The 22,432-nt window shown below is 45.3% G+C and overlaps 1 protein-coding gene across 1 annotated transcript in view; it reads left to right on the forward strand.

Moving 5' to 3' along the window:
* The first annotated feature begins 198 nt into the window (after positions 1-198).
* LOC8026444 (exosome RNA helicase MTR4) overlaps positions 199-22,432 on the forward strand; it is a 38,133-nt gene continuing 15,899 nt past the window's right edge. Inside the window, exons 1-14 of the mRNA XM_042289497.1 lie at positions 199-344; positions 580-690; positions 3,415-3,481; positions 4,555-4,733; positions 6,432-6,606; positions 7,251-7,341; positions 7,446-7,570; positions 11,381-11,479; positions 11,570-11,678; positions 13,248-13,379; positions 15,127-15,206; positions 17,298-17,408; positions 20,074-20,175; positions 21,961-22,086. Of these exons, the coding sequence (XP_042145431.1) occupies positions 226-344; positions 580-690; positions 3,415-3,481; positions 4,555-4,733; positions 6,432-6,606; positions 7,251-7,341; positions 7,446-7,570; positions 11,381-11,479; positions 11,570-11,678; positions 13,248-13,379; positions 15,127-15,206; positions 17,298-17,408; positions 20,074-20,175; positions 21,961-22,086 (1,626 nt within the window). The 5' untranslated portion in view covers positions 199-225. The remainder of the gene's footprint in view (positions 345-579; positions 691-3,414; positions 3,482-4,554; positions 4,734-6,431; positions 6,607-7,250; positions 7,342-7,445; positions 7,571-11,380; positions 11,480-11,569; positions 11,679-13,247; positions 13,380-15,126; positions 15,207-17,297; positions 17,409-20,073; positions 20,176-21,960; positions 22,087-22,432) is intronic.

A 22,432-nucleotide genomic window follows, 5' to 3' on the forward strand; every position in this document is an offset into this window, starting at 1 on the left:
CAGTTTACGCGATCGTCAAGACAAATAAAGTTCATATGTGTATTCAGTGCAAAGTATCTATTCACAAAATAATCCTTGTAATGTTTTTTTTTATTTTTTATTCAAGAAGTTTAAATGACTTGTAAGCTGCGTTACAGTTGTGTCGGTTGTGTTATGCCAGTTTCAGCAGAAGACCGCCTTTTCTGAGGTCGACAACAACGGCACCGCGTGCGCTCGTGAAACATCATGGACGACTTGTTTAGTGTTTTTGACGATGCGCCGAAATCATCTGCTAAACTCTTGTCCGCTAAGACGGTCAAGTCTGAACCGACTCAGAACAATGATTCAACATCTGACGAAGCTGGGTAAGTTGTCCCTGAATTATTTACTTACTCCGCAACTACACCGCTATGCTGCTCTCACCCCCGAGTTTCAAAGCCAGCCAGAATTTGCGCAGTTGTCTTTCAAATTTCAAACTTGCCTCTTGCCTTTGCTGTTACTTAGTTTTCCCTCCTGAGTTTTCGTTCCCAGGTTCATCTATCCTATATCTCTGCAGAATTCTCCGTTCGTGAGTTTGTTTGATGGTCTGTATTCTTGCAGTGCCGACGACTTTGTCAAGTCTGTGATCGAAGGAAAGCGACCACTGGACCACGACATCGAAGATGAATCAATCAAGAAGCAGAAGATTTCCAACATATGGGACGACATAAAGTAAGTCTTCGAAAGCGCGTTTTCATCTGTTCGTGCAGGGTCGACAACCAGCAGCCCCACCTCCGTTTCTATTTCAAAGGACTTCGGTCCTGTGAGGCTAAGATTAGACACATGTGACACGTTCTCCCCGCCAAAAGTCACTACAAATATTTAAATGAACATATTACTTCATCCAGTGTCGCAGCATAACGCGCTTACCGTGTTTCAATCCAAGCAGACAATCGGCGACAATGCATCATGCGTGGTGGTCGATCAACTTCCTCTTTTCAGAAGCAACAAGCAGTGTTGGGAAGTACTTCAAGTACAGTGCTAATCACACTTGTCTATTAGCATCCTCGATCATCCGCACCGGTGCGCACCAAGGCACTGAGGTGCGCCCCTTCATCTTCGATCAAGTGCACCGGTGCGCACCGTACGTCCTCGATCAACGAAGCGCACCCTCCCGGTGCGGCTTTTCGTTGCCCCAACGCGCACCAAGAAAATCGGCGGTGCGCCGGGGGGCAGTCCCATCAGGCATTGCGGCCAGGAGCGGGAATCGAGAAGATGGCGGGAGTAGCAGACGCGCAGACTATCGAGATGGCGATCTTGCAAAAACGAACACGCCTCGCAGCTGCACTAGATGATTTCCTCGGGTCTTCTGACGGCGAGACGACGAGCTTCTCACCATCGCCCCGATTACTGGCGATTGCTGCGGTGGCAAGGAGCGCCCGAAAAGCACGAACTTCGTGGAAAGCGGCGCGAGGCGTTTCGATGACAGCGAGGTACGGCTATTATCTGGTGTTTCGTTTTCTTGAACTAATAATGATGGCCAACATATACATGTGGAATTGTCACCCGCTTCGTGACCCCATCGACAATCACGTCCACGATGTTTATTTCTGTGGGACCGTCAAATCCGCGAGTAAATAAATAGAAGAAATTGACAGCAGACGGGCACCGTGCGCTGACCTACGCAAAATAAACGAACAAAACGCGAAGTGACGCAAGGTGGAGCTCGCCGCGGTGCACCGGCGCGGCGCAGTTTGTCCTCGATGTTGCACCGACATCGCGCTGCACGACCGAGGAGCGCTGTGCACTGTGCTGGTTTCAGGGCGATTCCGGTGCGAGTTGATCGAAGATGCTATATAACGCGCGAGCGTGCGGCTTTCTCCGGGGAGCGCTAGACTGGTGCCATTCGCGGTAACTAAACTAGTCGCGTGGCGCAACATGGAACGGCCCGCTCGAGGGGTGTTGTCCCGCCCACTCTATCAGCTGGCGGCGAACGCGGAAGGCTACTCGCACGCTTTTTACAAACATCATTGCTCGAACAATAAACAAACTAAAGCATGAAGGCGTATCAACAATGTTGTCATCAAAAAACAAAAATATATCACAAAGCACTTTATTTTTATCGCTTATCAAGCTGATAGAGTGGGCAGGACACCCCTCGAGCAAGCCGTTCTATGTTGCGCCACGTGACTAGCTTAGTTTCTGCGAATGCCACCAGTCCAGTGCTCCCTGGAGAAAGCCGCTCGCTCACGCGTTATAGACAAGTGTGATTACGACTGTACATTGCACTCAAAGTACTACTTCAAGTAGGTTTACGAAACTTGTACTTTACTTGAAGTGCCTCCTCTGAGTATGTACTTGTACTTTACTTAACATATTTTTTTCTGGTACTTTCCGAGGAAAGTAAAATTTCCGACTTCAAAGTACACTCCCCAAATTTCGGTTCGTTAAATTTGTATCACGAAATGATGCCCTGTAAACTCCGAAGAAATACTGGGTGGGATATTCTACTCTCACCAAAGACGTGAGCAGACGATGCATTGCTCAGGTTGTTCTGGGGGCAGCTTCCCCGTAGCTTTTTGAACTCGGGCTACTTCTCGGTTGGTCAGCGCAAGCGAGGAGGTTTAAATTATTAGAAGAGCAAAATGAATCATAATCTAGCACCTGAACCTATGGTGCGGAACAATTAGACTTTCAAGTCGAAAAAAAAGACAACAGAGGAGAACGTCACAATGTTTTGAGACATTCCCTTTTTTCTTTTCCTTCGACTTAAAAGTTCCTTAATTTTTTTGCACCCCAATCTCAGCTGTCACATTATGGTTACTTGTCACAAGCTCACTTTCACACTCACTATTTTTTTTTTTATTGAAGAGAGGACACTTCTTTTTGAGAGGATTGCTTGCTGGAGCTACGGGGCTGACGTCATGGCGCAACAATCCAGTGCAAGCAGCGCCAAATTCAGAAGAGGGATTTCTGAATTTGGCTCCATTCATGAAAATGACTACTCGGCCACTTGACTTTATCGAATATTCGCCGCTGTTTTTGAAAATAGGTCATGCACCCCTGATTACTTCCGGGCAATGCATACCAGTTCAAAATCATTGTATAGGGGAATGAAAGGACATCATGAAAAATTGTGGTAAAATACTTGTACTTTGCTTTTAATGTACTTTGTATTTATAGTACTTTGCTTCAAGTACATTGCACCCAGTGTACTTTTTACTTTACTTGAAGTACATCACGTCTCATTTATTTTGTAGTTTACTTGAAGTACCTTTTAGATATACTTCACCCAACACTGGCAACAAGCAACTGAAACTACACATGAAAAACTTCAGACAAAGCGATGTTGGTTCGCTTAGTCTGCAGTTTTCGTGTGTAGTTTCAGTCACTGTGAACGTCTGCTGCATCCATTCATATATGCTCATGCACGGTTTTGTTTGCCCTTTGTCATAGCCCTGAAGACTACCTGTCTCACGTGCACGTGCACAAGGTCGAGACAGTCGAAGCATGCATACACGAGGTAAGGGTTGCATCATCCTCAACCGGAAAGTTTCGTCTGCCCAAAATGTTACGAGCAGGCATCTAACCAGGATTTTGTTTCGGGTGGGGGGGGCTCACCCATGACAAAATGCTGTATGAGGGGGAAGGGGGAAGAGGAGGTCCCAGCAAAATGGAAGAATTGGGGGGGAGGGGGCCCAGCCCCCCCCCCCCCCCCCCCCCCCCCTGGCTACGTGCCTGGTTACGAGCGATTTCATCTTGTAGCTGTACAAAATTCAGAATACCTAGGAGCAATGATGTGTAGGTGCTCTACTATTGTTGATGACAGGTTAGGGGCACACTAGAAGCTCCATTTCCAACATGTCCTTGTTGCCTTCCACAGTGCCTTGGCTGCGCATTACAACAAAGTGTCATCAAAGGCAGAAAGCTCATGCTTGAGTTGGTGATAGAGTGGCACTTACATGCAGATTAAAGTAAATCATTATAGCATAGAGACTATGCAGCCGTGGGAAGAACTTGAGAAAGAGACTCCGAAAAGCCTCGGAGCAGCAGCTAATGTTTTGCCGGGAAAGTTACCATCAGGACTGCAAAGAAGCAGTCTTTTGGTGAAAAGTTGGAAATGCTAGCTGCTGTCAGGCTTCTGTACTTCATTACCTCTTGTGAAGGACCACAGAGGACGCTGTGAGCCATCCAAACCAATTCAATGCTGCACGGGTGTCGCATGCACTTCAAAAGGTGCACAATGTGACGCAATAGGTTCGAAGCGCTGGGATGGCTGGTAACCTGCGTTACAGTCTATCGTAAGGTAAAGCGGAGTATGGAAGGCGCCTTTTAAGATAAAGGCTGGTCGTGGCATTTTCCTACCGATATGAAATGAGTAGAGAGGAGGAGCGGCCGTGAGAGTTAGAAGCCACATTGTTCTGTTTTCGTCTAGGTTTCATGTTTTCCTTTTTTATTGTTTCTAAGTGACCATTCGTTTTGCATTGACCCAAGGACCGTAAGCCAGCAGACAAACCGGAAAGTACAAAAACGAAACTGAAACGGGGGTCCGACGAATTCACAGAGATGCGCTCCCAAACATTTGTTGCCCCCCAGGTCGCAGTGCCCGAGGGGATGGAGTATGTCCCCCTCAAGCGCAGCACGGACGGCTCGACGGCGCGCGAGTACCCTTTCATCCTCGATCCGTTTCAAAAGGAGGCCATCCTCTGCCTGGAGAACAACCAGAGCGTGCTGGTGTCCGCCCACACTTCGGCCGGAAAGACCGTTGTGGCCGAGTGAGTGGCCCTCTGTGGCTCTGAAAGCGGTTTGGTGCCAGGAAAAAGAGAAAGGCCTGCACTCGTGTCTTCGCTTGCTTGGAGAACGAGGTGCAAGCATTTACGCACACTTTTGTCAGGTGTCTCGAAACGTTAAACTCCCCAAAAAATATTCTTATTGTACCTGGATGGAATATGTATGCCACAAAATGAACTTTTCCCCTTCCCCCCCCAAGAAAAAGCAACAACAAAAAACAAAACAAAAAAAAAATATTTTTTAAGTGTTCGTTTAAAGCTTGGCTAGCATCCATTGGAGTCTGTCGGCTTGCCGCGTCTTAGGTTGTTTTGACAAACAGAGGTGCAGAAAGTGCCCCCCACACTCATTGTTAGGCAAGTCAGCAAAAGCCAACACATAAAGTTAAGCCACCATAATCCAATGCAATCCAAATCATGACCTCGGTGGCGTTATTTTAAACAAAGATTTTTTTGTGGCTCTAGCACTTGCACCTCTAATTAAAAAAAAAAAAGTAAAAATAATAATAATGCGAATGTAATTTTTTCGCATCTGGCCAAAGCATAGTATAGCAATGTGTCAACATGGGATAATTGCAAACTTGGGACATACCTTGTTTCCCCGACCTTACTTGTTGCTTTCTTGACAAGTTCTGTGGTCAATATCTTTCATGGTTATACATCTAATGTGTGAACTCAAGCATTGAATTATATCTTTGAACATGATGTATCGTTTCAACCTCACAGAGGTTCAAGCACCCTTAGGTGCAAAACCCCAACAGGTGCACTGTACTCCCCTTGCTACAGTTTTCATGTTTTGCTAGCATATTTTAGAAACATTATTTATAGAAAGTAGTGGCGAAAATTGGTTGTGTACAGACACTCAAGCTGTTCATTAAATATTTGAACAAAGCGATTGATTATGGTGGTTCCAACTACAAACCTCTTGGTTGTTTGAAGCAGTAGATAGTTGGAATAGCCATATGTGAACATTATGAGTACCGTAATATCCCCAGGGATGCCCCTCCTCCGAAAGATAGCCCTCCCTTATTTTTGCCATGATTTGCAATTATTTTTGCCTGAAACTCCAAGAGATAGCCCATTTCTAGTAATTGCAGGGCCTGGCCACTGGGCACCTCGACAAAAACGGCGCTACCTAACTACACCGGGAGATAAGCGAACATTGCGGATCGGGGAGGAAGGACAGTCGTTTTTTGTTCATCGCTCCGTCTTGCGATCGCAAGTTACGAAAATCACAAAATCTGAGAGTAACATTTTTTTTTCTTTTTAATGGCACGTCGAACGTGAGTTTACAAACTTTTATTTTCATACCGTTTGCCGTCGATTTTAAGTGGGCTATCTCTGGGGATATATAGTAGAAATTTTTTTTTAGAGATGTCAACTTCTTGTGGGTTTTAACAACTGTAGCTGGTGCGAATATTTGCGATTATGAGGCTTCCAAGCTGATTTGTTAGTAAGCAAGCGACTTACACTCTCCGATAGTCTGCTGCAGGGTAAGAAAAGCAGGACAGATCCCTCCCACAAAGCTCTCCACACTTTCCACTTTGCCAGAGAAAATACTGGAGGAAACTGCAAATCACGGCAAGCAGAGAGCTTTGTGGGAGGTATTTCTCCTGCTTTTCTTTACCAGACTATAGCTGGGGTCTTAGCCCCTCTATTTGTAAAAGTGGCACCTTGCATTTTCAGGTACGCCATCTCACTGGGCTTCAGAGAAAAGCAGCGGGTCATTTACACCACTCCGATCAAGGCTCTCAGCAACCAGAAGTTTAGGGAGTTTACGGACGACTTCAAGGACGTTGGCCTCATGACGGGCGATGTCACCATCAACCCTAGCGCCAGCTGCCTCATCATGACAACAGAGGTGACTCGTTCACTCGGGTATTCAGGGATGAGGGTGACTGCCGACGGAAAACCTGGCAGAACCTGGAAGGAAAATTTAGGGAAACTTGCAGGAAGTTAAGGGAACTCGTGGGAAGTTGGGAGATTCAGAAAATAAGAAAAACATGACTGGAATCGTGGAAAACAGAAAGGCGGCCCACTCTTTGAAATGCACATGCAGAGTGCTTGGCTTTCACAATTTAAGCAAGCAGTGACTATTGTCGGTCATCTAAGAATGTAAGGGTCTCAACAGTGACTACCATCGGTCATCTGAGAATGTAAAGAGTATCAAAGGATGCTCGAAATGTGAAAATAATTAATTTTAACTGTCAAGGTGTTTCGATTTCTTTGCCCAGCGTGTCACCACTGTCACTACAGGTGATTGTAGGCATCCCTGTTCCACAACTCTGCTGGTAAATTTTACCACAACGGCCAGGGAGGATCTAGGGAAAGTTGGGAGACCGTGGCAAACTTCTCAGTGATACGGTTGGGAAACGAGGGACGGCGTCTCATCAGACAGGATAGCGCCAATGGCCTACCTCTCAGTACGCTCTTGTTCGGTTCACCTCTGTATACATATTTGATTGTTAAAACACATACTGACGTGACACAACCTTTTCTCTGCAGATCTTGAGGAGCATGTTGTACAAGGGCTCCGAGATCATGCGGGAGGTCGGGTGGGTCGTCTTCGACGAGATTCATTACATGAGAGACAAGGGTGAGTCTCGAATCCCAAGTCCCTACTGCCCGCGATGGCCGACTTTGGACGTGCCGCAATGTTTGGATGTGTTTCAACGTTTAGACGCATCGCTTTCTGTGCAGAGCGAGGCGTGGTGTGGGAAGAGACGATCATCCTGCTGCCAGACAATGTGCGCTATGTGTTCCTTTCGGCCACCATCCCCAACGCCAAGCAGTTTGCGGAGTGGGTCTGCCACTTGCACAAGCAGGTGAGTTGGGACCACCGCCTGGGTACCTTCGGTGCGATGTACCAAGTTCCAGGAGTCCTTTTGCATGCCCCATTGTTTGGCCAGGTTACCCGTACGATTGCTTTAGGCGTTGTGAAAACGTAACTAGACAGTTGCATAATCATTTTTTTGTGCGATTAATTACTACTAATCTCATTACAATATTGCTTGGACTTTAATGTGCACCCGATGTATAGTTCCTGGGAAAATTTCAGCCTCGAAAAAGTTTTCCTTATATATCTCGCATCCTGTGCATATTACGCACGTAAAACAATTCTGTCTAGCACACCTTGAGAAATGCCTGCTCTATAAATGCATGAAGCAGCTTGGATTATACAAAAAAGATTATCAACATAATTAGCCGTTCACAAAATCTGTCATGTCTCGTCCTGACGTTTGTAAATAGTCTGCACCGCATGTTATTTCAAGTTCTAAACATTATGGTGCAAAGCATATGGTACAGTGCTCAACGAAACGAAATGGGCCAGCGGAACGCATGGCCTCCAGAACTTGCTGCGCCATCTACCGATAAAAGACGGGCTGCCTGGTGACGCGAGTCGCACATGCGCAAAACTGATACGAGCGCTCAGCGGCTGTTCGCACACAGGCGCGTAACCCCCGATAATCTGCGCAGGCCATGATTTTGCGGAGTGACCACGTTTATTTTTCCTCAGAGACACTGTCGTGATGATGTGCATGAGTTTATCTTGCTTCAAATATATAAAAAAGAAAAGATAAAGCTTCATTTTTTATTCCATAAAAGATTGATGAGCCAGCGCGTCCGGCCTTTTGCAGCTATAATATATTAATGCAGATACCGTAATATCCCGAGTCATCGCCCATCCCCGAGCCATCGCCCACCCCAATTTTTGGGCCAATATCGATTTCCGAAAAAACACCGAGTCATCGCCCACCCCTTCGAATACCCCAGCGCGGACTCTGCGATCCGCGAACACTCATCCTACCCGAATGACGCGGCCGCGGACCTTACAGTTGGAGGACGTACGTCCGTGACAAAGTAAAACGAAGGAGGGAAAGACACTTCTTTTTGTTTACGCATTTCCTCCGTGAGCGACCCCGAAGTGGTCGTGTATCCGTGCGAAAAGAAAACGATGCAGATAACAAAATAAGAGTTTGTTAATGTAACCGCGGAGTGTTAGGTCAAAGTCTGTCTCCGCCGAAGTAAGGTCACCGCGAACCCGCTCCTTCTTCCCGCCCGTCGCGACCGCGGTTGTGCAATATTTTAGGCAAAGCCAACGCGTAAATAAAGCTTTGCTGGAACGCCCTACACAGACGTTTGCAGAGCGTCCCAACCGTTCATTGATAGCCCGCCGTGCACGGACGCACGTATGTACGCACCAAACAAGAAAGTTGCGCAAGCGCCCGACTTGGCCCGACGCCAAAGTATTTGCCAACGCGACCGCCGGCTTTCCCGCTTTCCCAGCATTGCTCTTGGTCGCTTCTTTGGTCCGCTCGCTCGCTCGTTGCGCCTGGTTGGTTTTTCTATTTTCTTGTAAACTTTTTTTTTTTTTTTTTTTTTACTAACTAAGAGAACATAGTGGTGGCATTCTTTCACGGAACAAACGTTCGCGCTATATGCAGATCGGCGGTGTTTCTAGCGCGTATGCAAGCAACGGACTTCGCTATAGTAAAATATTCTTTCGTGAGCATTTTTTTCTATAAAACAACGAAACTAAATCGAGTTTTGAGTTTGATGTATCTCTTGTGCATCAGCGCTAGATACGCAGAGAAAAATAGGCGGTTTTTTCCGCTTTTTTTAAAGTGTTTGTGCTCACCCACCGAGACATGGCCCACCCCACTTTTTTAATGAATTTCAGGCGGTAGGGGGGTGGGCGATGACTCGGGATATTACGGTAGTTTTATTTTTTCGTGGTTTTATTCAATTTTAGCGAGCGTCTGACAGTCATTAAAAAGCGTGTGCTGTGTCAACATAGTTTATTTGACATGTTACACAATGCTGCGCCTACCAGAAAAAAAATAATATAAGTAACGAGCTTGTTTTATTATCAGCACCTTACTCTAATATTTGCAGAACTCTCCATTGGCTTCACAAATAGCATTCGTGCGACGCGGAAGGAATTCATAAAGATTCACCACCAACTCTGGACATTGCCGCAGCCTGTCCCATTCTTCCTTCACAGCATCCCATAGCTGGTCAGTCGTGACGGAGTGAAGTCCTCGCCGCGATAGCTGGATCTTCATGTTTCCCCAGATGTTCTCGATGGGGTTCATGTCAGCCCCTTTTGGGGGCCATGGCATAACCGCCACTCCGCGTTCCTCTAGAAGGTCACGCACACGATTTGACTGATGAACAGGACAAAGGTCATGTTGAAAAAAAAAGCATCCGTCAGGGAAAGGTCCCTCAAGAACGTAAGGAATGAGCTCGTGCTCAATGACGTCGCAATACGTTTCGGAGTTAAGCCTCTGGATTCTTACAAGTGGACCAAGTCCTTCCGCTGACAATGCCCCCCAGACGTTAACGGTTTGTCGCCCACTCCTGCCCACACGCTGCAAGTAAGGGGCATCATACCTGAAACATCGAAATCACAAATTATAAGATCCGGCTTGTTAAAAATTGTCGTGTTGCTCAAAAGTAACATACCGTGCACCTCGCGGTCTCCAAACTTGTTTTCCTTGGTGCCAGTCAGTTGAGAAAGAGGACTCGTCGCTGAAAACAACGGTTTTCCAGTCTTGAATCGTCCATGATGTCTTTTCCATGGCAAACCGCAGGCGGATATCTTTTTGTCGAGGAGTTAAAATTGGCTTCTTGCACGCAGCATAGCTCCTAATACCCGCTTCTGCAAGACGGCGTCGCACAAGTTGGTCACTGACATTCAGACCAAGTTCGCCTCGAATGTCACGGGCCGTAATAAAAGGCTGGTCGACTGCAGCCGCGACGATCCATCGATCTTTTTCATTGGTAGTGGACCTTGGGCGGACGTCGTGAGGAGCGTCATGGATGCGGCCGTTGTCGTCTCGAAACGCCGTGAAAATTCGGGCCACTGCGGTTCGGGTCCTTCCTGTCATCCGGGCGACTTCTCGTTGGGGCATTCCCGCGCGGCATAGGGCCACAATTCGCCAGCGTTCGTGAATTGGCACTCGCGACGGCATCTTCACGAATGGATACTGATGGCAGTGAACCGACAATTTATAGAAAAATAAATGTGAAGTGAAATGGCACTGTGCTTTTTATTAAAAGAAAAAAATATTGCCCTTTTGTTCCTTTTCTTTCATATTTGAGACAAGATAAAAGTATGCACAGGGCAACCAAACAGATCGCGATAAAACCACGCGGCGATTAAATAATAAAAAAAGGCTATCACTCTGCAGAGATTACCCATCGGGGGTTGTGCACAGCGTGGGAACAGCCGATGAGCGCTCGTATCAGCTTTGCACACCTCCGACTCGCGTCACCAGGCAGCCCGTCTTTTATCGGTAGATGGCGCAGCAAGTTCTGGAGGCCACGCGTTCCGCTGGCCCATTTCGTTTCGTTGAGCACTGTACTTGTAATGTGCAGCATCAGCGTTTGCAATTTCTGTCGGCAAATACAATGTGGTTGCTACTTGAATACCTTCGGTGTGACGCTGCATTTCCGGAATTCTTCCGGACGCCTGTTGTTGGTCAGGTTACCTGTCCGATTACTTTAGAAGAAAGGGGAAAGGCAACTAGAGAGTTACATAATCGTTTGCCACAGAGATTTGTCACTACTAATCCGATTACTTGTGACGCGTTGCATCGGAGTCTGACGACGACTGTGCGTCTGTTTCCCAGCCCTGTCACGTCGTCTACACGGAATACCGGCCGGTCCCGCTTCAGCACTACATCTTCCCTGCGGGAGGCAGCGGACTTTACCTCGTCGTGGACGAAGGGGTGAGTGCGACCTCAAACGACGGGTGGAGTCGGTTTCCACTCGCGGGGGAGAACTTGACAAACTTTGGGTTTTCGTGATCCATCTTCAAGGGAAACTTCAAGGAGGAGAAATTCAACGAGGCCATGACGGTCCTCCAAAATGCCGGCGACGCGGCCAAGGGCGACTCTGCCATGAAAGGGCGCAAGGGCGGATTCAAAGGTAGGGGGTCGCTCCCTCGGAACTTGGGTCACACGTCCCGTTACTTTTGATGGTCCGAGTACAACGCCCGGAATGCGTCTTCGACTGGTGCGTTTGGCTCCCAAAGTGGTGAAAAACGAGGTCGCAGGAGGCCACCGTGTCATGTCGTCGGATGTTGCGATCCTGGCGGATGATTTATTCATTTAATTTGTTTCAAATACTTCCTGGGTCATGAGGATATTGCAGAAGGGAGTTGAATACAGCTCTATATATGAAACAAAACCACAAAATAATTCCTAGAATGTAAATAATTAGCTGTTAATAAAATAATCAAATAGTGAAAATGTTACAGCAGTTTTAAGGAGGGACACTGGCCAGAGATTTAACTTCTAGACTAATCAAGTGATCAGAACGAAATTTTCGGGGAGATTTAACATACTGTAAAATACCGGGGAAGCGCCCACTCAAAATTTAGAGATAATCGCGAAAAAATGGCGCTTGTCCGGTCATCAGTTTTACATATCAATGTACTGTGCATATTTTCTCAGATCTTTACGAATTCCGGTATGGGCGCTTAGTGTGGTATGGGCGGATGCGCAATATTCTACGGCAATATGTAGGTGTGATATCAAAATACTTTTACCTTCGAGCAAAAGATTCCTTTGTATGAAATTTGCCACAAAAAGTGGAACTGAGAAAAGCTTATTTGAACATTGAACTCCATTTCTTTGTTACTGCCTCACAATGTGTTCAAAATATTTTATATCAATGTAACTATTTGGCGTATGGTTATCAAATTTAGTGTAAGGGTGTATAATTAGTTTGTAAAACCAAGAAACTTAAATTTGAAAAATGAATTTCTTCAGAAAAATTTGAAATTTAAGCCCATGTCCACCCCTAAAGGTGGCGCCGTGAGACAAAGTCATCACAATTGCTGGAAGCTTGTTTCATGGAAGCGTCGGACGGAGTACAAATGAACTGTGAAAAGTTGTAGTTTTACTCGATGGTACGCCTGTCTCACGTTGGCGATCGAGGCGCTACGGTATGTAAAGGGAAGTATCGGTAGCTTTTCACGTAACGGAGGATTATGATGGATCTCGTCAGACAAACGCGAGCGAGACGGTTCTCTAGTGATGCAAGGTTAGGCAGGTTCGAACTGGATTTCATAAGTGTTACGCCAGCAGCGTGATGATAGTTAGTAAGTGTGAATCAAACAGATCTACGTTACATTGCTTTATCCACAGATGTTATTATGTCAGTACCGGGTTCCCAAATCCTGAAGTCCCAGCGGAAAGTATGAGCGAATGCAAGCATTGCGTCGTCATAAGATCCCGACTCTCGGCCGCTTTAGCTTCCGCGTACCGTCAAGCTGGATGGCAACCTGGGCAGAACTGGCGTCTGCCACTGCCGCCGTGATCCCGTCAGGATCGTGGCCGGAGACAATGTGACGCTCTTACCACATCGTCGGGTAGAAATCGAGGGACCACTGTTCAGGATGCGGGAAACATGACCAATCGGAGACGCGTTCCAGGTGCCATAGGTCGGAGGCACTTACACAAGTATCTCTCATTCTCGTTTTGGGGGTCGTAGGAGAGTCCAACTGCTACAAGATTGTCAAGATGATCATGGAACGCGACTACGCTCCCGTCATCGTCTTCAGCTTCAGCAAGAAGGAGTGCGAGGCCTACGCCACCCAGATGGCCAGGCTGGACCTGACAACCCGTGAGTTTCCGAGGGAGCTGGCCTCGAGGGTCTTCTCCTTTTGTTGGTGTCAAATCCAACGTAGCAAGGCCATGGGAGCGAGCGTCGACAGCTGAGCGCAGGCGCAGCCGTTGGTTTGACGTCCTGGCACGGAGGGCCACTGGTGTTGCGCGGAGTGGGGGCTGGGCAGTGCGCCAACACTACACCTTCTTCTCCGTATAGGAAATATGCATTATTGCATTCACACTTTCGTTGCATTTGATGGAAGGTCTTAAAAAGGTACTCTGGCGATTTTTTTTAGCTTTACAACTTACTATATTTTTCGGAATCACCGGCCTTTACTCTTTCTGGTATGCTATTTAGTACCGCGAAATTCAGAATAGTTGCTGTGTGATAGGTGAGTGAAAATGATGGTGAAACCAACGTTCGAATATACCCGCGCTTTTCAGTGCCGTAACGTTTGGGGGAGGGTAGGCTTGCAGGTCGAGTGGGCAGTCTATTATGTCGAGAATTTCTTTTGTGCTGCTACGCGAGTGCTGGAGCAAGCTTCCATTGCATTCATTTGACACAATGCAACTGATTGTAATCAGTTGGGAACAAAGTGCAGTCCAAAGAGAGAACCCCTGCCTTCCCCTTACGTCACTTTTTTTATTGTTGCCAGTAGAGACCCTCACTCTGAAAAACACAGTGAAAACCAAAGTTGTAAATTCAATAACTTGGAAAAAAAATGATGGCTCAATATTCGGGGTAATATCTCAGCGATGTTTGTTTGTGTGTTTAGCAAATTTACAGGCAAATTGGGGACTATGAGGAAAATGCCGGAGTTCCCTTTAAAGGTATGCGAACTAAAATCTGGATTTCACAAAACACGGCGGCAAAAGCTTGCAATAGGATGCTGCAAACACCAAAATGTCACTCATACAACAAGATCTCAAACGGATGACCGTATTTTTAAAAAAAAGGAGGCGCATTTGACAGATATGTTTACATCTTGTTTCTCCGAGAAGGAAAGGGAACGGCCTCGCGTCTTCCCCGCCTCGCCGCCTTGAGGGGGCGAAGTGAAGAGAGGAGGAAACGAGATATCTTGACGTCACACGCCTCGTCAGCCTCGTTCAATCTCGACCTCTTTTTCCAAAAATACGGCCGTCCGTTCGAGATATTGCCTTACGAGTAGTGTTGTAGGGATTGTAGCGTCCCGCCTAGAGCTCCTGGATTGTATCAAAATTCAAATTTCAGTTCACCACCCCTTTAAAGGGGCACTAAAGTGCTTTTAAGGTCCTTGTTTTATTGGCATAACTCAATCTACGAGCTGTAAGCATCCTGAGAGCAGAAGGACAGATGGCGCTACCGAACCTTGCTGAATATGGTCGAATGACAGGCAGCGCTTGTTAGCCACGTGGGTTCCCGTGTGGACAAGCGGCCGACCAGTCCCGCTCGTCCATGCAGGAACCCATCGCTTGCGAGTAGCTGATAAGCGCTGTCCTTCATTCGACCATATTCAGCAAGGTTCGGTAGTGCCATCTGTTGTTCTGCGCCAACGGTAAGTGTCGGAATTTTCAATTACTTTAACACGCAAATAAACCGATGGGTATAATTTTAATTTTGGGTTTTTTAAGGTGTTTAGAGCTTGTAGATTGAGTTATGACCATGAAACAAGGATTTAAAAAAGCACTTCAGTACCGGGACGTTTTTTTTTCTCTTTGCTGAAAATGTGTGAAAGGGTTCTGAGGTCTTAGACTGACGTGATCTTGTTTGTTGCTATTGCCAGATCACGAAAAGCAACTGGTGGACGAGGTCTTCCGAAACGCCATGGACTCCCTTTCCGAAGAAGACCAGAAATTGCCTCAGGTTAGGGCGGCGTGTCGTGACCCGTGTTTTCTGCAAGCGTGGCATTGTTTTTGGGCCAAGTGCGAACTACTATGTTAAAATTTTAGTCGCTGTCATATTGCCCCCCCCCCCCCCCCCCCAAGAAATGACTGTTTCTTTGTTAATTTCCTGGCATAACTTCCTGGCATAATGTTTACATTGAATTTACATATATAATGCCTTTCTAAATATACACAGTTAGCTGTTTACTAAAAAAAAAGGTTGGGCTTGTGTTCTCTCTAACTCCAGTAATTGAATACCAATATGTTGTACGGATGGATATGTGGACTAGATTTGGTAATGAGCAATAATCTCTCTAGCTGCCAGAAGACAGCACTAGAAAGATCTCAATATCTAGGCCACTGACATGATACTATGTAGCTTCGTATAAATCCCTGTTACAGTATGATGCAAAGAGGTACTAAAGGGCGGGCACCTTTCGATTCCTGTACACAGTAAGGTCAATTTGCCGGACTGCTGTACCTTTATAATAGTGTACTTCTTACTAGTTCCTTCAAGTGCCTGTGCAAACATAAACTCACCATAGGACTTCCTTACATTGATATTACAGTAAGTCTCTAATGCCTGTATGATAGTTTGAGGCATTAAGAAGTAAAATAATTAGGGTTGTGCGAATATTTTAAATTTCGAATAGTAGTTCCGAATAATACACTATTTGATATTCGCTTCGAGAAGGACTGCACTATTCGCGTTTTTCGAAGTGTTGATTATGGCGGGTTAGCCCCGTTGAGTGCGCTTCTTACCAAGCACCGGTGTGCTGCGGAGAAGCAAAACCCGCGGAAGTGAGCTCTGCTGTTGTTGCTTCTCCGCATTACATCGGTGCTCGCTAAGAAGCGCACTTAACAGGGTAACCCGCCGCGATAAACAATATCATATTTGCGTGCTCAAGAAAAGCATACATTCAAAGCGGGATGGTGCACCCGTGCTGACTGTATTTGAAAATAAATGGAAACTTTGTGAATGTATATATCTACATTGTAGTAAAAGTTTCAAAATTAAACTTTTATGGAAGAGTATACTATGTTAGGCAGAGATGCTTTTACAACTATTGCTCATCATGTCCGGCTCATTCTTCTTTATTTTGAGATTAAAGAAAAAATATTTTATATATCAAGATTTGTAAGTTCACTCAATTGGTATAGTTGGCCATCTATATAGGATTCATTTTATGTCAAATCCGTCGTTTACTTGCCATCCCAAGACACCAGACCTTCTGAGATCACAGTTAATAAATATAGACAGATTAAGCTTAGCTTATGAATGAAAAAGTGGAATAACCTTCACAGGTTTAGCTGGGTTTTCGTCTAAGCATTAAGGAATGGTAGTGTAAGGCGTGGAAAAACTATTCGGTATTTGAATCGAAAATATTTGGCCAAAACCACTATTCGCTTCGAATTCGCTTCAGACTCAAAATCCACTATTCGCAAAGACTAAAAATAATGATGCACTGGATTTATTTTAATGTGAAACATTCTTTGGCTAGGTGTTCAGCATTTCGTCAAGCTCAAAAGTGAAGCCTGGATAAAAGCATGACTGCGAGGCTCGACACTGATTGGTTGATGAGTGGGAGAGGAGGAGTGAGGTGCTTGGTGCTCATTGGTTAATGGGGAGGTCATGTGACCTGGGGTGGAGTGAGGAGAGGTAGGCGAGGAGGCAAGGTGGGAGTGGTGGAGTGGGTCAGAAGGTTCTGGAAGATCACCAGGTTTATCATTTCAAGTGCACACATGCTATGCGTTAATCATCTGATGAAGAGTGCCGTCAATGTAGGCATATGGCTGAGAGGCTAAACGTGCTGCTGAACGATATAAGCGTTCATGATGCTAGAACATTTCCCGTATGCAACACAATTGCCTAGCAATTTTTTTTTCTTTCTTGTAAATTGATTTTATGATCTGAAGGCTCTTCTACTTGGTGCAAACGAAACTCATTATTGACAGTGGAGCCTGCCAGAACATTTGTTGAGTCTCAGTTTAGAGCATGTTTCTCAGAGAGCTTACTTGAGCGCATAATGGGTGTTGCATCGCTTTGTGAAATGGATAAAATTCTGAACAGGTCGAACAAGTGCTCCCGTTGCTGAAGCGAGGCATTGCAGTCCATCACTCTGGCCTGCTTCCCATTCTCAAGGAGACCATAGAAATCTTGTTTGCTGAAGGACTCATCAAGGTGAGGTTCTCGGCAGTTTAGCCGGATTGGACGTTATCTCACCATGGGTGATGTTTCTGTTAGAATGTTCTGCTGGCCGGGTTCAAGTGTTACTTTATATATAATTTGTAAAGCGAGAGTAATTTGCTGTTATTATGTTAAGGAGAGATGCGGGTCGAAAAATTACTATCTTTTGTATAAAAGTTTGTTTTTGGATTTTTTGATGTATTATCATCTTTAGATCTTCATACTTTTAGTAAAAAAAAAATAAGTGCCAGTTATCCATAATGAGAAACCTTGAGACCAGGAATAGAAGACACAAAGACACACTTTCTCATTTCTGTGCTGGTTACGAAACGGTGTTGTCCTTGTAGTAGGTTAGCAGGGTGGCACCATACTGCGCCACCCTGCTACATCTTGCTACATTTTACCAGAATCTCAGGAATTTGCACCAACATTGAGCCAAAACTTAAATTTAACTTAGTAATACTGATAATATAATAGCTTAGGCCTCACAACTTGGCCAGATTGTTACTACAGGATTGTGCAAGTTTTCAGAACTTAAGATTATTGCATCAAATAACATACTAATCAATATGGTTTCGCATCAAACACTGACAAATTCTGAAGTTATGCAATAATTCTCATGTTCGTGTTCTGTTCTCGCGGGTGAGATAATTTCGTTGACTGCGCTTCTCACCACACACTGACATACTGCAGTGAAGCGACAACCACAGAGTAGGTATCGCAGTTTTGCATGTCTTGTTTCACCGCAGCGCACCTGTGTGCTAAGGGGAAGAACATTCCTCCAGAGCGAGACATGTCAATTTTTTAATAGAACTTCGGCTGGAACATATGATAGGCTGACTGCAATATTATGGCGGTATCTTTTTCCAGTTCTAGATTTAGCAAGGATACTTAATTTTGCGAAAATATTTATATAGACTCGTCTTTAGGTTTATGTTTTATGTTAATTTTTTTCTTTAGTTGTCACTTTTATATAGGTGTGAGTAAATGATAACTAAATTAGCAGAAGTAGTGGATGCACGCTTGGGAAGGGCCTCAATGTGTTGGGCGGGATTGCTTTTAAGCATTAATCGTTCCCAAGCCGATTTTTCTTATGAAGGTCTAGATATAAAATGTAATTGACATTTCATATTCAAATGACAAGAGATTTTTTTTTTTTTTTTTGAACTTGAAGGAAACAATTTTAGGTCCTGAAACTGATTTTATTCTAGCATTATTTCACTGGGATTCCGTACCGGGAATAACCATTCACGGGAGTTTGTGCTCTCCTTAATCGGTCATCTTGCTATTATGTCTGGTGCCTCTACATGCAAGTAAACAGCTAGTTTTGTGTTTGAGGGAATCGACATTCCTGCGTAATCAATGATAACAGAAGGTTGCACATAATTGAGAAGGCAAAGTAGACACTGCCTAGTTGGACGGGTCAACACATGAATCTTAACGTAATATTTGCAGTGATTATGCACGAAAATGAAGTGTGCATTTATGCTCCAAAAGTTCTTTTTGCTGCTCCAAAATTGACTTTTGGCTGCTCCGAGCGCTGCTCCAAAACGACTGAAACCGATCACATCACTGAAATTGTGACGTCGCCGCCATCACGTTTACTTGGGAAAGTAGGCCTAGCCGTCTCTCTTTATCGCAGTCTTCTGTGGCTTTAATTCCTCACAGAAAATTATTTAAAAAATATTCTCTTTTTCGCCTCGAAAGAGTATCGCCACATATCTATGGTAACATTTGAATGCGTTTTTCTCCATGTGCTTTGGGCCATCTTCCCAGTTTGCACACCAAAAGTTTTTGTTTTAATATTCTCCTATCACAACCAAATTTTGCCTGCATATATACTTTAAAATATTAAAATTGCAACTATCTAGGTTTGGTTAGAATGTATCTTTGTTTATATGTATAAAAATTTAAGAAACATTTGTTAGTCCTTTGAAAATGGCATTATAGCTATTTTTAATTATTTTAAAATAAAAGACGTGCACACATTACTTTTTTTTTTTTTGTTCATTGCACTCTGTGGTTTAAAAGCAGCGAACTAGTTTATTTTACTAGGCTCTTTTAAGCTGTTTGCCATGCCGCACGTGTGCGTAAGAAGGTGTTTTTTCTGCACGTGTGTTGCATCTAGAACATAAAAAAAAGCTTATATCAAATCTAACTTCAGATTTTTGAAGAGGAAATCAAGCACTATAAATTTATTTAGTTACCGTAAATATAAAAAAAATATTTTCCCCTGGCGCACGTCCGTACATAGGTGGCACCATAGTTTGTGAAATGCTTGCTTCTTTACAGGTGACCAATCTTTGCTGCTACTTACTTCGGAATTTGTACCAGTTGAGGCTCTACATCCAAAGATAACTTTCTGAGGCAGCGTTGGCGAAGCAGTGCACATGCATTTTTTCCCCTTTTCTTTGGATTGCCACAGAAAGTTGCCCCCGAGTATATTGCTCCATCACTCTGCGCGTATCTGTAGTTTTTTTTTCTACGGAATCGGACTCGTGTTTTTGCACCGAGGTCTACGCTTGATGTCGTCAGCAGTGCAGTGTGCCTAGCATCTTGTAAGGTGTGTAAAGTATCTAACATTTTTTTTTCTTTGATCACAATTATATTGTTGGGTGTACGGAAAGTTTATACGTATTTCCACGTGTTCCTTTTGCAGGCCCTGTTTGCCACGGAAACATTTGCCATGGGGCTGAACATGCCTGCACGAACCGTGTTGTTCACAAACGCACGCAAATTCGACGGGAAGGACTTTCGATGGGTAAGGATGCCGTTGCTGTGTTGTAAGCATACCTTCGGAGCTCCTTTGGGGCATCCTTGACCTATGTCACTGTCTGACAGTGGTCAAACAAGTGGCTTTTGCCATCTTTGGGAATATTGGCAGTCAGTGTTTGGCCAGGGGCTTCTCAGAACTTTGGCTTTCATGTCACCTCTGAGGAGCCTGACAACCTTCTTAACACTAAGGTTTCATCTAAGAGCTTGGTCTGTTCAAAGTTGTAATTCACACTTGCACACCTGGCAGTGACTAAGCAAGTCAACAAAGTACAAAATAAATTAACTTTTGCTGAACCTTCGATTAGTGTAATAGATGTGAATATGACCCAAACAGATTACTGTAAACAATTTAGCTTTTGATGATAAGTTTATGTATCTCCTGAATGGACATTACAGAGCCACGGAAGTTGCATCTACTCTTGGATTTCCTTCAGCCGCCATTACACTTGTGAAATGAAGTTTGTGTACATAAGTACTGAGCTTCTTTTAGCTTGGTAGAGTCTGATCCATAGGTTCCCTAGCTCATTTAGTAGATACCCAGAGATCACCCAAAGTACCTTCTTTGGTTCGTACACCCCTTGTTTCCTCAACCACCCAAATTCTTACAAATGGCACCTACTTCCAAGCAGAGGTTATTCTGATTTCAACATGATTTAAGCATGGTTTAACCTTACACTGATGCATGACTATGACCTGCGTGCTTAAATATTTCTCTCTAGTAGTATAGTACTCTATAGTTTGCAAAATTCTTTAAGCTCTTCAACCCGTTTTAGTACAATAATGTCATAAAAGAAGGGGGGAGGGGGGCTCCTTGGTTGTCACTCAAAATGAACAGAAGAGCCTGCTGACATAGTTTCATTAAAGTGAATCCAGCTTTGCTTTTGTTTGCCTACTCTGAACCTAAGTACTATCAGGTTGAAATGAAAGGCAATCACCGGAGCGCGTGCCGCTCCGTACATCCTGCGCCGCCTGTCAGCGATCGGGGGAACCCTGGGCGCATGCGCTGTTCAAGTTGAAGCTGCGAGGCTGCGTGTCCTACTGTTAGGTGCTCAGCTCCCGACTGGCGCACCTGTGCTTCTCCGCGGCGCCGCTGAGGGTGCTCTAAGCCGTCGCCGCTGGGGTTCAAGCTCCTGGCTGCCATCGCCGCAAGCTCGCCGACGGCTTAGAGCACCCTCAGCGGCACCGCGGAGAAGCACAGGTGCACCAGCCGGGAGCTGAGCACCTAACAGTAGGACACGCAGCCTCGCACCTTCAACTTGAACAGCGCATGCGCCCAGGGTTCCCCCGATCGCTGACAGGCGGCGCAGGATGTACGGAGCGGCACGCGCTCCGGTGATCGCCTTTTCTTTCAACCTGATAGTACACACCTACCAGCTGTTTCCTTCTAGCATGGTTCTTCTCATGATAAAACTTATACCAGCTCAAACGTGCTCACAAAGACGGGTAAGCACACTTCTAAGGAAGAAGAGCAATGCGTAGCTTGTGGGCCGCTCCTTCCCTCGTGCGCTGCGCCAGGGGCTTCGCTTTTGAGTGATCCTTCCCTGGATAGCTAAGTCGACAAAGCGCCCAGCTCACATTCTCGAGGAGGCGAGTTCAAATCCTGCCAAGGGACTGACGTCTTTTTACACGACCTACGGTACTACGGGCATAACGCCTTTTGGCGTCGTCACAGCCGGCCGTTGCAGCCAAACGTTGCAGAGCTCCTCGAAAATCGGCCAACGAAACGCGTTCTGCGCTAAAACGAGTGCCCCGTTTCTCTTGTCGTCGGCAGGTGACCTCTGGAGAGTACATTCAGATGAGCGGTCGGGCCGGCAGGCGCGGCCTGGACGACCGCGGCATTGTCATCCTCATGATCGATGAGAAGATGAGCCCTGCTGCAGGGAAGGACATCGTCAAGGCAAGTTTAGAGCCGTGCCTTAAGGGAGCAGAACTTAAGATGTCTTGATATCAGTGGTGTCGTTGTTGGCATCACCAAGTGTGAAGCATGCATTTCAAGAGCCCTACACCGAATACCCAACAGATCAAACCTACTTTAAAAAGACCTCGAGAATGAGTTTTACATGCCTGGACATTGTAATGTGGCACAAAGTTGCGTCTGGGTGGCATATTCATTGTTTTAGTTTGTTTTTTTTTTTGTAAATGTCAACGAGCAAACTTTGCTTGATCAGAGTTACAACTAAGGAGCAAAACTTTCAAGTTGGTTAGTAATATGCAGATTGTCTTTTTAGACTAAAAATGTGAAA

This window comes from Ixodes scapularis, unplaced genomic scaffold (genome assembly GCF_016920785.2).
Source record: "Ixodes scapularis isolate PalLabHiFi unplaced genomic scaffold, ASM1692078v2 PGA_scaffold12__126_contigs__length_90152505, whole genome shotgun sequence".
In the NCBI taxonomy this organism is placed as follows: Eukaryota; Metazoa; Arthropoda; class Arachnida; order Ixodida; family Ixodidae; genus Ixodes; species Ixodes scapularis.